This window comes from Thamnophis sirtalis, unplaced genomic scaffold (genome assembly GCF_051295495.1).
Source record: "Thamnophis sirtalis isolate CommonGarterSnake01/CBP01778 unplaced genomic scaffold, rThaSir2_p1.2 scaffold_4, whole genome shotgun sequence".
Lineage (NCBI taxonomy): Eukaryota > Metazoa > Chordata > Lepidosauria > Squamata > Natricidae > Thamnophis > Thamnophis sirtalis.
The window spans coordinates 30,889,004-30,907,167 of NW_028261384.1; the positions used below are offsets into that span (position 1 = coordinate 30,889,004).

The 18,164-nt window shown below is 35.4% G+C and overlaps 1 protein-coding gene across 1 annotated transcript in view; it reads right to left on the reverse strand.

The window, feature by feature from the left end:
• Positions 1 to 11,804: 11,804 nt before the first annotated feature.
• CALCR (calcitonin receptor) overlaps positions 11,805 to 18,164 on the reverse strand; it is a 65,394-nt gene continuing 59,034 nt past the window's right edge. The window contains exon 12 of the mRNA XM_014061299.2: positions 11,805 to 12,513. Coding sequence (XP_013916774.1) covers positions 12,292 to 12,513 — 222 coding nt within the window. The 3' untranslated portion in view covers positions 11,805 to 12,291. The remainder of the gene's footprint in view (positions 12,514 to 18,164) is intronic.

An 18,164-nucleotide genomic window follows, 5' to 3' on the forward strand; every position in this document is an offset into this window, starting at 1 on the left:
CTCTCTCCCTCTCTCTCCCTTCCTCCCTCCCTCCTCACCTATCTTTTCATCTATAACTATTTGGATTTCACAAGCACCATGAAAGGGTGAAAAATCAAATGCTAGGATCTCCTGCATTCTTGGTTTAAGGACACAAAATTTAAGAAGGGTTATCCATTTTGATCAAAACAAAAATATAAGGGCAAAGCCTTCCACAGGGAGGCTCAAAAAAAGTCAGAATGGAAGCCGTGACCCTGTAATTGCTATTGCCCTCTTGCCTTTTTTGATGCCTAAGTTCAAAGCTGTGGAATAATCTGGAGAGCATTGGCTTCTGCCTTTGATGAGGATACTGACCTCCCAGCAGCCAAAGGGATACAAGATTCTTTCTGCCTTTAATACTCAACCCCCTATTGAATGTTACCATATCTTAGTTTTATGGGTGAATACTTTTGTTTAAAGTTATTTTCTTTTGCTTTGTTCAATAAATCTTTTGGGCTTTTATTCATTTATGTTTTATTGCATTTGAATCCAAAGACTTCCTCTCCACATTTTACTGTGGCAAAATAGCATCCAGATAGAGGAAAGGATGAAAATTGCTTTTTCAATCCAAAGATAGAGGACAAAGAATCTGCTGAAAATGAATGCTGACTGGAATCAACAAAGCCAGGATAGAATCCCTATAGAAATGACTTCTTAAACTAAAAGTCATCCCCTGCTTGAGACTGACAAATGTAGGCTTATAAGTGGAAATGTTTTACACTTAATCACAGTGACAGGGCCAATCAGAATCTTGAATAAGAAGGTGAGTGCAGCAACCACAGGAGTCTGGTCAGAAGTCAAGAGAATGGACAGATATCTTAAGGGTGCCACATACCTAGAGAAATGTAGACTAAAAGCCAATAGCAATCCAGATTGATGAGCTATATGGATGCAAAGTGGGCAAAAGACATGAAATATTTACAAGTGTGGACATCATTTCCTGCATGGACATGGGAAAATCAGGCAAGCAAAAGAGATCAATTGTTACTTATCATCCACTGAAGCAATCAATTCTTTAATAATGTGGAGTTTTAAGGCTCAAAATAATATGTTTGTCTTTTCTGGGAAAAACACAGAAGGGATTTGTCATTGCCTGTGGCCTACAGCGCTTCTTGTAATACAATGGCTGGTCCTGAGTGCAATAATCTAATTCTTTGGGGGAATCTCAGCAAGATCCTTTCAGCTTCTATCTAATTCCCTTTAAATAAGTCTGCTGCCAACTCTTTTATCAGCAGGAGGAGTTTTAAGGGTAATTTCCCTGGTCCTTCTGTAAATCCAGTAAGAGATTCTCATAATCTTTAGCTATATACAGACAAACACAGCTTTACTTTATACTTGCATGAAGAAATGGATACAGAGCAATACAGACAGTATTACAAAGGTATCCATAGATAAACAGGACTTTATAGAAGAGGAGTTTTTAATTCACTGGGAATGAAGCTCTTTGTGGGAGAAAGATTTGATTAGAGATTAAGGCCCCCTTAAAGGTGCAGGACATTTGAAAAGCAAAGTACACATTTACACAGACTTTTCCTTGTTCTTTGCAAAATATCCACAGTTTTTGCAAGGGCTCTCATGCAGCTGGTTTTCTTTCTTTTTCACTACCTTTTTTTAATTATATGGGTTAAAGTTCCTCCATTTGGTCTGTCAGAATCAGATCTGCTTCTCATCTTGATTTGGTAAACTACAATAATTCCCTGGCCAAATTCAGTGGGTATTCCTTACTGATGAAGCTTTCCAAACTATTTATACATCAAACCAAATACAACAATTATTTGAATCTTTTGCATTCCCACTTCACTTACAGGGAGCAAGCACTGAGTAACATTACAGTGAGAAAATCCTAACGCTCCCACCCCTCTTTGTTTTTACTCCTGAATAGTCATTCTCTGGTTTGCTTTTTAATGTTTATTCCTTTTACTTTCCCAAGCTTCCTAAAGGATGTGCATATGTGTGTTTTTGTATTTTCATTTTCCAGTTTAACCAACAGTTCTAGGATTTCCTGATAATCTGATTCAAGTAAAGATTAGATCTGTTTCATTTTAGCTTCTTGGAAATTATCTAAGTTCAGCTGCTATGGGTTCATTTGAAGTTCCCTCTTTTCATGTTTTCTGTATGATCCTTGCATTTTTCTGGGAATGGTGCAAGGCTCGGTGTGAGTTTTGTCAGATTCCGAATAGTAGAATTGAAGAAACAGAGCTATCAACACATCCACCAATAATAATTGACTTATTATTATTGATCAGTTGAAGGTCATTGAGTCCTACATGTGGGCATCTGAAGGACAATGAGGATGGAAGTGATATCCTGACCTTACTATACAAATTATATGAATTAAATACTTTGTGTTATTTGCATGATGACCATCAGAATGACATCATTGTGGCTTTCATCAAGGACTGGCTACATCAGGGGTAGGTTTCAACCAGTTCGCGGCAGTCCCTGCGAACCGGTTGGTCGGCGAACCCGGAAGTAAGTAACTTCCAGGAACAGCGACTGGCCCACCCGCCCGCCCGCGCTCCTTACCCGGTTTTGATGAGTTCTGCGCTTCCACGCATGCGCAGGATGCATACAGCGCCTGCGTAATCCTCCAGGAGCAGCTGGAGCATCGCACAGATGCTAGTACGCATGCGTGCACCGTGCGCATGCACGAGGACGCTGCCGGCCCCGTTCCAACCAAACCGGTTGGAACGGGGCGAGAAACCCACCCCTGGGCTACATATATTTTTGTGCCCTGTGCAGCCCCCCTCTATTTAGGCTTATCTTCCAATTTTGTTAAGAATTTCAAAAAGGCACCCTCTTCTTTTTCTTTTAGTTTTTGAGCTTTACCCTTATGATTTTCAGATCTTTGTTTTATTTTTTGCCTTTCTTGGAAGTTTTACCATATTTGCATAGTAAATCATTTTAATTATCTCAACATCCATTATTTTCATACTGCAACAATTCCATGAAATTATATTTAACTTGCAAGGAGGTGCACTGTCTTTCAGAGTGTGTCATTACTACTTTTTCTGTTTTTTTTTGTGGTTTTCAACTTTAATGTTCCCTAAAATTTTGCATCTCAGAGCTGGTATTTACTCAGCCTTAGCCAAGAGCAAGCCTTGTGTATATCAAATGTTTTATGGGCTTAGTTCTAGCAAAGTTAGGTTTTCTGAAGTTTTACCAAAATAATCTAGTTCTTCTTTTATGGGGAAACTTGAAGTTTTGTTAGATGGACTCACCCCAATGATGGAACAATCAGCATTATATGCTGTCCCAAGAGTATAACTGTTGTGATCATCTTCTGATTCAGAAAGTCATGTTGTAAAAGCATCAACTTTCATGTTCTTCCATTTACCTTTATCTTTTAGATGGAATCAGAGATTTTTCCAGAATAATAAATGAAGAAACTCTTGGAGCATTGCAAACTGATACCTTCTTATTAACTCCAATCTCCATTTCGTCTAGCTACAGCCACAATTTCTATATAGCTGAAGGGACTATAATGGCTCCAGAAGGACCAGTTGTACCCTTGTCACAATCAGAAATAATAGAAACAGAGAGGCCAACATCCACTTGGAAACCCATGTTCACTAATAATTTCAAAAGTTATCTTCGGAAATACTTTGTTTACTTTGCTTTCTAACTTAACCTATGGCTGATGACCAGTTGAAATCAAGGCTTAGGGGCAGTTTCTTCTTTTAACCTACTGGCATCACATGATTTTTTAAATTGTAAATACACATTTTGTTGTTTCCCAGGTAGAACAGCTTTGCCCTGTGGTCTAGAACTTGGTAAGTCCACTCTTAAGGGCTTGTTCACCTTTGAAACCTGCAGTTCTGTTTTCTTCAACATGACCTGTGGAATCCCTAGGCTTACTTGCACTTAAAAAACATGCTAATCCACTTGGACCTGAGCAATTAAAACCCAGAGTCTATGCTTCTGCCATTTTAAAATTTTACCATTTCAGCTGGGACATTCCTGAGTTCTTACCTGATCCTGGCACTTCTTTAACTCAGTTTGAGCTCTTTGATAATTACTGTGGATGACTTGAAACTCTCCCATTTTTGCAGAGAAATATGCTTCATCCAGCTCTCCCCTTTCTTGCTCTTGTCACGTTAATTAATACTAATGTTATTTTCTACATGATAGTCAGATTGTGATGTGCCAATTTTCGTGACCAGTGAACTGGTTTTATTATTTACTGTTACCATTTGTTATTTAAAAAATTTATATGGTTGCCCATCTTCTAGCCAACTTTGGGTTAGGGTTAGGGTTATGGCTCCATTGTCCTCAAGACAATGCAAATAAAACAGTACAGTACAAATAAAACTTGTACTGTTTAATTGGAGATGGGTAGATCATTTCCTCCTTTCTCAATCAAATCAAGGTTCAGTGTCCCCAAATCAGAAAAAGACACAAACAAATTTGGTGGACTATTCACACATTACATCTGCTCTCTATTGCAATTTTAATGCAACCTGTAATACTATTACCTCCTATATTCTCTAGGCTCACATCCCAACCTTTCTCCCACAGCCTGGCATGTTCAAGAAGCATTTTCTGGGTGCAAAAGTATTGGTTAAGTGCTACAATTTGTTTTCATTATGAGGCATTTTCTCTCAAGGCAAATTGACAAACTCTGCTTCCATTCTAATGTTAAAATTAGAGAAAAACATGGGACTAGTTCTCAATCAGTAGCATAATGAAGAATATAGAGGCAGGGTTTTAATGCAGCAAACCTGAGCACGTATAAGCCAGAAACAATACAATAATACAACTGTGTAATCAAAATCTTTTCTATACACAGTATTTTCTCATGTTCGTTTTCTCATTGGAAATTTTAATTGTTAAAAACTTTCTCTCAACCAGGGCTAAATATGTTCTGCTTTTTCATACGTCAACAACCATCATCCATAATTTTCTTCTCTGCCTTCTGCCATTTTTCCCATTGCTGGATTGCTAAATTCTATGTTCATAAAAATACAACCCATTGTTCTCTATTTTTAAAATAGATTAAGAAAAAGAATTATGTCAATATTCATACACATTTTTGCCAAAATGTGGAGTGCTGAACATGAAAAGAAGTTAATTATATGAAACTCTGGACTGTGGAACTATAGTATTCATAGAAATGGCTTACAAAATCCTACTTAAGATTGTATTTATAATGCCTAGTGTGTAGTTTCCACAACTTATATTTATTTTAGTTATGATTCTAAAAATTGGGCTGTCTTCTTTCTGGAGGTAAATTGCTAACTTAAATAGCCTTGAAAAAGGGTAGCTAAAGATTTTGAAATGGGTAGTTTAGGTACACTATTCCACACAATACAGAAAATAAAATAAAGTAAGCTTCTGGTCTATTTTTTTTTTTTACTGGTATATAGAAAGGATTATTGATTTCTTCAGAGCTGTTTCTCAATATAGTCCCATCTTGCTTATTGGAAAAACTGGACCCAAAGTTTGATGCATCCACTTACAATTTTAAACTAAGTTATTAAATGAATAGAAGTAGTGTGAATGGGGAAAATGGCATCTCTTCAAGATTTTTCCTTACTTTCCGTGATATTTATGATTGCTAGATCAATGCTATGAAGTTTAACTAATGTTTCCACAGTCTTATTCCACATTCTTGCAAACAAGTGAATGGACTGTTATTCTAATTTATTGAGGAGGAGAAAATTTCGATAGAAGCACTGGACTGTATTTCAGTTTTACTCCCTGTAAGCTTTAGGAAATTTCCCATTGAATGACTTTGTATTTGTGTATTAAACTTGCTAACAGTGATGGGATTTAAATAATTTAACAACCAGTTCTCTTCCCTAATGACTGGGCATGTTACTAGTGGATGTGACCAACTCAATGTCAATCATCAGACCCAGCCCGCCTCCTGGCCACTCACCTCAAAGGCAGAGGTGAGATTCAGCAAGTTCAGATTGGTTTGGGCTAATCCTACCACTTGCTGACCCTGTCCCACCTGTTTTTCAGCTTGTTTAAGTCCACAAGTCTTAAAGTTGCCAAGGTTAGATAACCCTGAGCTAGATGTTTTAATTGATCAGTGTTTTTCAAATTTGGCAACTTTTAAGATATGGAGTCTTCAACTTCCAGAATGCTGTCCGGGCAATTCTGGAAGTCCCCACATTTTAGGATTGCAAGTTTGAAAAACTCTCTCAAAAATGGGAAAATTAAGATCCTTTTTAGCTTTGGTCTCCTTTAAAAAAAATTTTTTTTACAGATTATCCTGAGCAGCATATCTATGAAGGAATGGACCATAATTTATGAGAAGAACTTCGCAACGATCTCAACAGAAGTTTTCCTCAGCCCTGCTTTGCCTGAATATGCAATATCTATGATCTGTCATTGAGCTGTGATCATTCTGACCCTAAAAATAGACACAAAGTTGTCTCAATGATAAGAATTGTTTCCATTCTCTTTATTTATAGTATTAGACGCTAAAAATAGACACACAGTTCTCCCAATCATAAAACTGTCCTCGTCTATCTTTATTTATATTTTGGAATAGTCAGATAATGAGGAAAAGCTATACAGGACAGATACATTGATTATTGATCTGATTTATCCTGGAACTGTTATCACTGGAAAAAATGGACTTTTACACTGATACTTAAGATCCCTTCCCTACCTTGTCCCATTACTTTTTGGGGGAGGGTCTCTTGGTTTTCCTTCCTCCTTTCCTTGATTTCTTTCCAAAGAGTCTACTTGTTTGCCAACTAAATGTGCTTGAGACAGATGTGTGTTTTAAAGCACACATATTTTGCAAAGAGATGTACTAATATGAGGAAAAGATCCAAGTAAAGTTTATTAGTACAGAAATTGTAATTGGAGCAAAGAAGGAACCAGTCCGAACCAACTGAAGCCCACTTCTGTTTGCTAATCACCATCATTATTGCAAATTAAGACTCATTCTTCAGGGTTGGAGAGCCTTGGGGAGCTGCAACCTCAAGGAGAAGACAACAATAAAAACAATTATTAATGTGATCAATTTAATCCCTGCAAGGAAGAGTTACGTGTGTCAGACTGTAGCTTGTGAAAGATAATCTGATAGCTAGTGGCAAACAAGCTATAAATATTCTATGTCCCTTCCTATGCTGAAATGAGGGAAAGAAATGATAGCTATGTGCTGTTACTGTAAAGAAAATTTCCTACCTCCATCCGCATGCAGATCTAAATGGCTGGGAAAAATACTTTGAACCGTAGACGATAGTCACAGGTGAAACTTTAATCCCCAGAGCTATTTACCTAGGACCCCAGATCATTTTTAGACATGTCTTCTATTTTCCATCCTTCATCCAGTGCATATCTAGAAGGCCCATGGCCTCCAGAAATGCTTTTGATTAAACACAAATGGTAATTGAAGAGGAAAAGAAAAAACAAATGTTTTCTTCCATGAAATTATTTCATCTGCTGTACATTAGGATTTTAAAAAAATAATTATGCACTGGCAGCAGTCATTCTTTTTGGTCATAAAAGTTCATGTCTTCAGTAAATGCAATTGTTGTACACAATCAAACATATTTGAATGACTCACAAATAGGCTTCTTCAGTGTACATGTATTATTTTTTTCAGCTGCAGTTTATTTTATACATTCTCAGCATGATTGTTGATAACAAAGAAAATATGCCAATAGCATGAGGTATTTGAAATATGGTCAATAAGAACCCACACATTCTGTTTAAAGATTTATATGATAAATATTGGCTTGGGATAGAACTTCTGAAATATTTTTTCTTGAACAAAATAAATTTTCAGAACTTTTTTTTAATAGTCAAAACAAGATTCAATGAATAGAGTGACTCGATGAATCACAAAGCTGAACATTTTTTTCTAGATAAAAATGGCAATAGTAGGAATTTCCATGGTTATATAATACATTATGTAAAATTCAATTATAGTTTTTAAAATGTATCATGCACATTTTCTGTCAATGGCTCATTGTTATCCTTAAAATGATACAAAATTGTTGCTGTGACATAGCTTAAGAAACCTACAAATGGTCATAAATATAGAATTTCTTTTAATTGATGTTTTATTAAGAAAAGAATTCCCATGTTTTATTCATCTATGACTAACAAAAATATACGCATTTCTGTGATGGTTGTAGTCTAGGCCATCAATTTAAAACCCAGCCTTTTTGACCTGAATCTTTTATAAATGCTAGGGAATTGGAACATAAATATATCTTTCAAACATTTCTGGTTTAAAGGCAAGAACAAGTTTTTAAAAAGATAAATATAACAGGCAGCTCATTGTACAACTTTTAGGTATAATTAGCTGATAAATCACAGTTCTTATTTTGCAGTAGGATAGGCATAATCCAAACAGCTAAGCATTTTTAACACCCCTACTTTCAGAGGGTGACTCAAAAAATTGGCTTAAATGCATTTTAGTAAAATATGCAAGACTCAGATATGGCTGAAATGTGTATTTTTTTTCTTTATCTGACAAGAAGTTTAAAGCTTTTTTTTCTTTTTCTTTCTAGCAGACAAAAATTAAAATGAGGTCTTTATAGTTCCTCAAGAGGTTGTTGTTGTTTGCTGCAACATATAACTGTAATATTACTTAGCTATTTCCACAACAGTCATGATAATCAATGAAACATTATGACCTCAAATGTGCAATATTCAGGAACTCTTTAAAAATCTTTCCTTCAGGCCAGTTCACAATACTATACATTAAAGTTCTCTTGATGGTGTATAATAAAAATGAATGAAATTCTAACATCTTACTTTCATGTTTAAAATAGTTTTTATGAACTGATGCCTATTTTATAAGATTCACACTTTTAGTCAGACAAACAAGGGCTGACCAAACTGTATGACTGGCATGCTTACAATACAAATCATGCAACATGGCTTGCATGTGATAAACAAGAACAAAGAAGTCCAATGTAAACACTTCAGATTCCATTAGTCAAACATTACAAATATGGTCATAAGTTTATGAAAGGCATCAATTTGCATATATCTTCTCAAACCTATTTCTATCTATATAGACTATCTAACTTCCATGTCCAGGACCTATCTATTTTTTTCCCTCCTTCCTTTTTGGAATTATACACTATTCCCAATTTCTAGTCTTATATGCAAAAGGCAAGAGCCGCTAAGACAGTTGAAGTGCTTGATGTTAGAAGAAAACAGAAAAACATTTTTTAAAGAAATATTGTGGAATGAAAACAACCAAGGGCATATGTGTATACAGGGGAGAGCAAAAGGCAAGGGCACAAGTACGATGAATCAGAAGGGCCAGTTCTTTCAGTAAGGCTTAAACATTATTCCAAACCACAATGATACAATTTCCAACAGAATATATACAGTATTTTAGATTAGGAAAGTTGAAGTGAATATTACAGTGCTTATAAAAGGACCAGAGATGTTATGACAGTCAAGAGGACTTCCTTCAAAAAACAGAATTTTTGATCAAATGGAAAGAATGAAAAAGAGCATAAACTACAACAGATAAAAGATGCCAAAAGACCGCAAGGCAAAAACTTTTTTAAAAACCACCAACAAAACATTCTTCTAATACATTCAGAACAATAAATTTTCCAGGAGACCATTTAGCTATTGCATGACAGGGCAATTAAAGATGTGCTAAAGGAGGGTAATAAAACTACAGAAACTGAAGGATTATTGGCTAATAGTATTCACTTCTAAAGATATAGAACAGATGCCAAGCTGGCTTTTTCAAAGGGAAAATTATTTATTGTTATTGTTATTTATTAAATTTGTTCTCTACCCATCTTGCTGCAAGGCGATATCAAATTGGATGAGTTGAGACCAACAGATAGAGATGAGTTTATAGTCCAGATTGACAGGCTGAAATATTCTCAGTCCAAACAGAACTATTTTTAATGATCTATGCCAAAATCTCTCATAACAGCCTTCATGGGATAAAGTGGGTTAAATATCATAACCCAACAGATACTATGTATTTTGATTTTATAACAGGTTTTAGTAACAGTCCTCATAAAAGGCTCCTGAGTGAAACCTAGTTGTCATAGCCCAGAGGCATTACTATAGGCTGCTAGCTGATCCAAACCCTACAGACAATAGACACTACAAGCAATTCACATGCTGGTAAGAACTGCAAAATGGAATTTCCTAAGGATTAGGATTGTTTTAGTGATTTTTAACTTGTACATAAATGATCTACAGATCTATCTATCTATCTATCTATCTATCTATCTATCTATCTATCTATCTATCTATCTATCTATCTATTCTAATCTATCCATCCATCTATCTATATCATCTCTCTTTCTCTCTCATCTTTTATTTCTAGCTAGCTATTTAGCTATGTTTATACACACACACACACACACACACACACACACATATATATTTGTGCTGATAAATAATATATATATATATATATATATATATATATGTATGTATGTATGTATGTATGTATGTATGTATGTATGTATGTATATATATATATATATATATATATATATATATATATATATATATATATATATATATATATATATAGTGTGTGTGTGTGTGTGTGTGTATATATATATATACACACACACACACACACACACATACATACACAGAGAGAGAGAGAGAGAAATAGAAATAGAGATATAGATAGATAGATAGAGAGAGAGAGATGGAGAGAGAGAGAGAGAGAGAGACATTCAGGTCTGTCTTGACTATTGACATTTGCCTGAAAAAGTCAATATAGGTTTGTTATTTTTTGGCAAGATTTAGCTACAATTGAATGATAGTCCCAGTTGCTTATACATTCAGCTGGGATTAATGCTATTAGTCTCTAGCCTAGCATTTTCACCACTTTCCCAAATTGGCACTCTCTAAACTATCTAGTATGATAAAATTAAAAAAGAACTGTGAAAAACTTGAAAAGAATCCCATTAAACTGGATTAACATACTAAGAGCATTTTGGTTTTGAAATGCTAAGAGCAATTCAACAAAGAAGTATAAAGAGATGCAGGTTGGCATAAAAATTCCACTGAAATCCAAATAGAAAATTCAAGACTCACAGAAGGATTTTTTTCCCCTGTCTATATTAGAAAATTTGCAACCAATCTTTATGATAACACAACCAATGGGTGATTTTAAAACACAACTAATGGGTAGTTTTCAAAAAGGACAGCACAGGATTAATTGAAGTGCAAGCTATTAATTGCTACTAGGTACTCAAGGCTGTGTACACAATTTTTAAATTAAAACTATGTCAAACTTTCTCATGTGCAGAATTAAGATTTTGGTGCCGTTAAATCCAAAAATGACATGGAAATCACATTTCTGTGCTGCTTAAAATTTCAATAATATTTGTATGGAATGCTATAAATAATAATGTTAATTACTGTTGGTACTATAAATTCTATTTGTGAATTTCAAGAAAAGAAATTCTAACTGGTTCTAACTTGTAAAATGAATGAATATTTAGAATCAGAAAAAAATCAATGGTAATATTAAAGAAGAACGAAAAAGAAAGAATTAAAGAAAGAAGCTATTTTCCAAAAAGAATTCTTATTTTATTTCCAGAAAAAAATAGTTCCCTATCTCAATTTTTTGGACTGAAAAATATGGCTGACAAATTTTCATTGAAACAATTTATATATAGCTGATGTACTGAACAAGGCTCTAGAATCATCTCAGTGGACTTCCTGAGAGAATATTATTATATAATATTTAATGTCTTTTTCTAAACTTTATGATACAATAAATAATTTACCTTCATTTCTATCTCCTGCTTGATGTCAGAATAATAGCTAGCATCCTGTTGTGGTAGTAAAGATTTACATATAGGATATATATTTTTGTATTGTTAGGCTCCAGGTTGTGGGGTGGGGAAAATCACTTTGAGACAGTACTTGGACTTACTGAAAATAAAATAATAAAAATGCTCCAACATAATGACAAATAATTCATGTTTATAGCAATAGTTCTTTACCATCTCCACCTCCAATTTGTACTTAGTTGGATAACAAGATCTTTTGTAGAAATAATGTGATATCCTAGTGGGATGTTTGATGCAAAATTTTATTACTATTGCATCCTCATTTTATATGGCCAAGATATGGAACTGATGAAAACTCTTTTGAAAGATCATTGGCAACTGGGATCAGTCCCCATGTCTGAATCTCTATCAGACTTTCATGAACTGGTGCCACAAGAGAGCTGAATTTCTGCACTTTGCATATGATGGTTCCAGCTTGCTGAGCAAGTATGCACATTGCTGGGGCTTTACAGTCTGCTCCTTTGTGCAGAAATAAAAAGTGGAACCCTTTAATTATAAATTAAGCAGATGTCTCTCCAGATTTTAATGCAACAAGTTCGGAGTCATGTATGTACTTTCCATTCAGATGCTCACTGTTGGAATCACGATGATATAGATAAACAGGAACCTCCGTGATAGATGTTGCTGTGTAGGAGGTAGACCGTGTAGAGCAATGATCACGGCGCCTTTGACCCCACTGAGTTTTATACTGCATCCATTGCCGCTTCAGAGTTCCTTGGACCTATAACCAACATATATTAATTGTTAGCAAATACTTGTGAATTAATTATAAGAAGAAGAAAAAAGGTCTCTGATTTCTGAAAAACATATTTAGAATGGAAATAACTTCAGTCAAAATACTACTCAGTTTTCTCAAATAGCCTTCCCATTTGTTACACTATAACTCCCCTAGCAATGATCACACTTTGCATGTGTTGACATCTCACATACCAGTGGGTGATTTCCATAATCAATAAGTGACTTCAATGAGATATAAAGAAGCACATGTGGAATTCAGTTCATGCAAAAAGATTGTCTCTTGCCTCCCTCCTAAAACGTGCCCTTCCTTTATAGAATATGCTTAGAGATCAGAAACTCTCCAAAACTGAAGTATATGCTTCTGGAAATTGCATATAGAAAGAAAAAGACATCAGGATCAGTGGTGGGATTCAATTTTTTTTACTACCGGTTCTGTTAGGCATGGCTTGGTGGGCATGGCTTGGCTTGGTGAACGTGGCAGGGAAAGGATACTGTAAAATCTCCATTCCCACCGCACTCTTACTACAAAATCCCCATTTCCTCCCAGTCAATTGGGACTCGGGAGGCAGAGAATAGATGGGGGTGGGGCAAGTCAGAGATGGTATTTACCGGTCCTTCGAACTACTCAAAATTTCTGCTACTGGTTCTACAGAACTGGTCAGAACCTGCTGAATACCACCTCTGATCAGGATCAATCCTTCTTGTGCCTGAACAAATGTTCCTTCATTCAAGCTGGGCTCTGCCTTTTATTTTGTCTTCCTTGGAACCAACGGTGCCAGACACTGTGCTGTTTTTGTGAATTTTGAGGAAAATATTAGCTATCCAATATATGACTCTCAAAGGAGATTTAATGCTCCTTGTGATAATGCTTTTAACCTGCAAATCGCTAGAGATAGTTAGCTATTGTCCAGGATATAAATAGTAGTAAAAAAAGTGGGAAGAAAGCAGCAAGTCCACCCTGTTCAAATTAAGCCCAAGTGAGTCTTTGAAAAGAGGTCAAAGGAGTCCCACAAAAGTCAATTAACTAGCTAGCCCTGCTAAAGAGGTTTTTTTAATAAGGTAAAATTATAGTTAAAATCTGTGTCTTGTGACACAGAGCCAGCAACCATTCAGTGTTGAACCATTCAGCAATATAACACTGTCTCAGTCAATGCAATTTTGAAATCTTTCGTATATGGCTCTTATTGTATTATCTTCCTGATTCTCCTTCCAAAGATTTTTATATGATCCAACATCCACCTGTGCATCCATTCTGATCTGTAATTTTTAGTTGGCACCATACATTCAGATGTGTTTTATTTTTCAAATCTAGATCCCTGTTCCAATGTCCCCAAAGTCATGAACAATAAACAACCATTCAGCAAGTCCAAGCCTTTCAATATTTAGGAGCTTCGGGAATCAGAAATGTCCATTGTGACTAACTTAAAGGACATCCGGATCATTCTCAGCTATACAAGCTTTCTATTTTAATCAACTATTTTAATCAAGTCCTTCCAGCTGCTAAAACGTATGTCCACTTATTGCCTGAGATTCAATTAAAGCCATACAGTGAGATGGAAATATTAGAGAAAGTTCCATCTAAAGTTTGGAAAATATTTCCCAGTTCCTGTGCTGCATTTCAAATGTTGTATTTAGACAAGAAGAAGAGCCACTAGAGTTGAATCTGGCTTTTAGATTATTATATTCATTTTTTAAAGGATTTGTTATACTGTGCAGTCCAGCTTAATTTTAGTTCCATTAGCTTCTTTTGTTATAGGAGACAATTTTTGTTCCACATGAAAAAAGAAACATTATTAAGAAGTTATAATTCTGTGGCTTTGCTTGGGATACCCTTTTGCCATTTGAGTTGGAGGGAGCCAATACAATTTGGAATGAAAGAAAGGCCATCAGCAAAGTGTAAAAGGCAAAATGATTACTTAGCTTGCACCTTTGATATATTCAGTAATAACCAAATATAATTTCCAAAATATAAACCAGTTAGCCATTTGGACAAAATCATTGTTTCAAATTTAGAAGAGCTTCATCCTTGATTCACTTTAATACTCTCCCCAGGATTGGAAGTGATAAACAGGAAAATTAATGTTTCCAAATGATTGCACCCCATTGATGGAGGGCAATTCAATCCAAAGTGTGTTATATGGCCAATTCTAAGGAACACTCATTTTAATTGATCTTTCTACTCTATAAATTCAAAGGATGTTCTGACATCCATCCATCCAACCAACCAACCAACCAACCAACCAACCAACCAACCAACCAACCAACCAACCAACCAACCTTAAATTCTTGGCTCCACCTGTGAACATCAGGGTTTTGATACAAATAAAGCGGGGAAATCATGCAGAACATGGCTTCTAATTCTCCCCTCCAATATTTTAACAATAGTTTCCCTTTGGGCTATGACATGCAATTGAATAGGAAGAGAGACAGAAAGCTTAGAATGCAGAAGAGCTTAGTTTTTCCAGGTCACAGTCCAACCGCCTCTCCCACAGAGATCCACTGATAATTTTTTAAATAATTCCCCCTTCCAAAGAACACATCAACATCTGGGCCATTTTTAGCTCAGCTGCTTTGCTGGTTTCTTCTACCATACCAAATTTGGTTCCATTCTGTTTAGTGTTCAGGGTGTTAGCCTGCTGATGAGCAGTCTTAAGCCCTTTCACATACTTTCTAACATTGTGTTGCAATGAATAAAATGGATTCTTCAGGCTATTCATTTTTAAAGTAATGCTTTTGGCTTTTTCTGAAATGATATCATCCTTGGTTGGTAATAATTCACTCTCATTTATCATCTATTAGGAATAAATTGTTAAAAATCAGTCTGAAACAACTTTCTCTTCCTACACCCCAAATCTCAGTGATTATTTCCTTCTCAACTTTAAAGGATAATGGCTAGCTTCACAGAATGGTCAGGCTGCATAAATCTGACAACACCAAAATTGCAACATAAAGACTATCTATATAGAGCATGTAGATTAAACTTTATATTACAAATGTATTTGGAATGTTTATAGAAAGCATCTGTATCCAGTTTTCTACTGGTTCTTCCTTTCAAAATGATTCCACAAAAGAGAAAAATATCAGCCATTACAAATCTCCTTTCATGGGCAATGATAATAATAAGCAACATGAATTCCAGGCTGGAACCATGAAAAAATACATCTTTCTTTAAATTGAAGAAATAGCTTATTTAGTGTCATGCTTTTTCACTAGGTGGGATTGAATTTAGGCTATTACGCCAGTTTGAAAGTTAAATGACATATAGAATTCCACAGGTTTGGTAGCCCTAAAAAAATTAGGCAATTTATTTCTGACTCAATTGCCACATATGTGAGATCTCAGTCATTGCATGCATTTCTAGGGTGACATTAGCCATTCAAATGATTGGCCCTTAAAGAAAATTCTGACCTCAATCATTTTAAGCTAGAGAGTCTTTAAAAGAGAAAGAATGCTTATGGTCTTTATAGACATGAAACTGTTTAACTCTTATTTTTCTTTGGTAAATGCCAAAAGTCATAATTATGGTTTCCTTTTTTTTTTTTTATTAAGCAGACTTTTCCTGATTATTGTAGGAAACCCTACAACCTATAGAAGTTTGAGGCATGAAAGTTCTTTTTAGTCATTATTTCTTAATGTTTCTATATCATCAAAAATAGAGATGGTTTTTACATTACTTTGTGGACTAAAAATATAGAAGTGCCATTAATTATATCTGAGTGCACTTAATTTATTCTTATTAGACAGTTCTGTCTTTAATTTACTGTCTGGCGGTTCCTTCAAATTATAGCTTGACATATGTGAGGTTTCTCAAACATAACAAAAAGAAAAAAATACCTAGAAACTTGAGACATACCAGCTCAATAGATGTATAAGCAGTTCTATGAATTCAATAAGCAGTGTTTTTGAACTCACATTCAGTTTAGTAACTTTTTTATCAATATTAAAGATTTTTCCACATAAAAATTCTCTCCTGGATTTTCTCCCCCACCTGTTTACATTTTATTTTGAGGGCAAATCTATTAGTTGTTACTCTTGTTAAGCAAAAAAATCTTACAGTTCTGCCCATAAATCCCAGTTTAATGTCTTCCCTTTCTCCTTCAAAGCTTTTTTTTTTTTAAATGAAGATTAAATAAAAATGCAATAGATTAAAGTCACCAAGTTACAGAATTGGAAGGCCAACAGAACCATCGAGCCTGATTCCCCATTCAGTGCAGACATACAAATGAAAACATCTATAATACATGGTTTTTTGGTTTTTGCGTTATACACATTCAACAAAGGAGAATCCACTTTCTCTAAGAAATTGGGGTGTTCTTTTTAAATCAAATTGTTCTTATCATGTTTAGGTTGAATACAGATTTAATTATATACAGTATACTCGTAATAAGTGAAATATTTATTTCAATGGACTTACTTTCAAATATGTAAAGATTTAGATTCAGCATATTTTATTTTCTCGGTTATATTTAAAGCATTAATATTTAATTTCATCTTGTTCCTTCTATAATGTTGAACTCTAGATAAAACTGGTACTGAGAATTTGTAAATAACTGAACCTGGAATATTTGTTCCAAATGTAGGTACAGAATAATAACTTTTGAAATCCTTCAGTCTATCTTGTACAATGGAATGTACAATGGCCTAAAATATGCAATTCATCTTATGATAAAATGTAACTTCCATCTCATTATAGTTAATCTCCTTTTGTTGCAAAGGAATTGTTTTCTTCCTTTAAGAAATGCTTCACTGGAAAAAAAAATGAAAATGAAGGATCTGTGCAGAATATCTTCCCACCGTCATGGTTATGTGTTAAAATTAAGCTGAGGAAAAGGGATGTTTTCAGTGATTTTATATATATATAAGTCCCAACTCAAGGGAGCAGTTCTTATACCATCATGGGCAAATGAATGTCCAATCTTTTCGTGAAAATGTCCAGCACTCACAATTCTGGGTGGCAAACTCTTCCATTAATTAGTTGTCCTCATTGTCAGGAATTTTTTTCCTTAGTTCCAAATCTGATCTCTCTTGAAAGAACTTCCACCCATTGCTTCTTGTCCCACCCTCAGGTACTTTAAACCTGAGTTCCCCAACCTTTCTGCCTTTGTAGACCAGTGGGGGGATGTAGGCAAGCATGCACATGCAAATGTAGCGCAGATGCACATGGTTGCTCACTTCCATGGCTAGGTTCCAATTGGCTCAAGGCCCAGTCGTGCGCTTTGGCCTGGAGTTGGGGATTTAGAGAAGAAGTCAACTCCTCTGTGACAGCCTCTCAAAAGTAGTGAAAGGTAGCTATCATGTCATTCCTAATCATTCTTTTTGTTAGGCTAGACATACCTAATTCCCTTAATTGTTCATTGTATGCTTTACGCTCCAGATCAGTGGGGGGTTCCTACTGGTTCAGACTGGGTCAGCTGAACCAGTAGTGGTTTGGCAGCCTGGGTGGCTGAAACTGGCAGCGACCCAGGGCGGCCAAGCCCCTGAACTGGTTCTCAGGGCGGCACCGTAGGAGGCACCATCTTGTTTTTTGCTTCTGTGCATGTGCAGAACAATTTTTATTGCACTGTGGATGTGCACACAGTGTGCACCAAGCATGCACAGTGCTCACCAAGCATGCACAGTGCGCATCAAGCATGC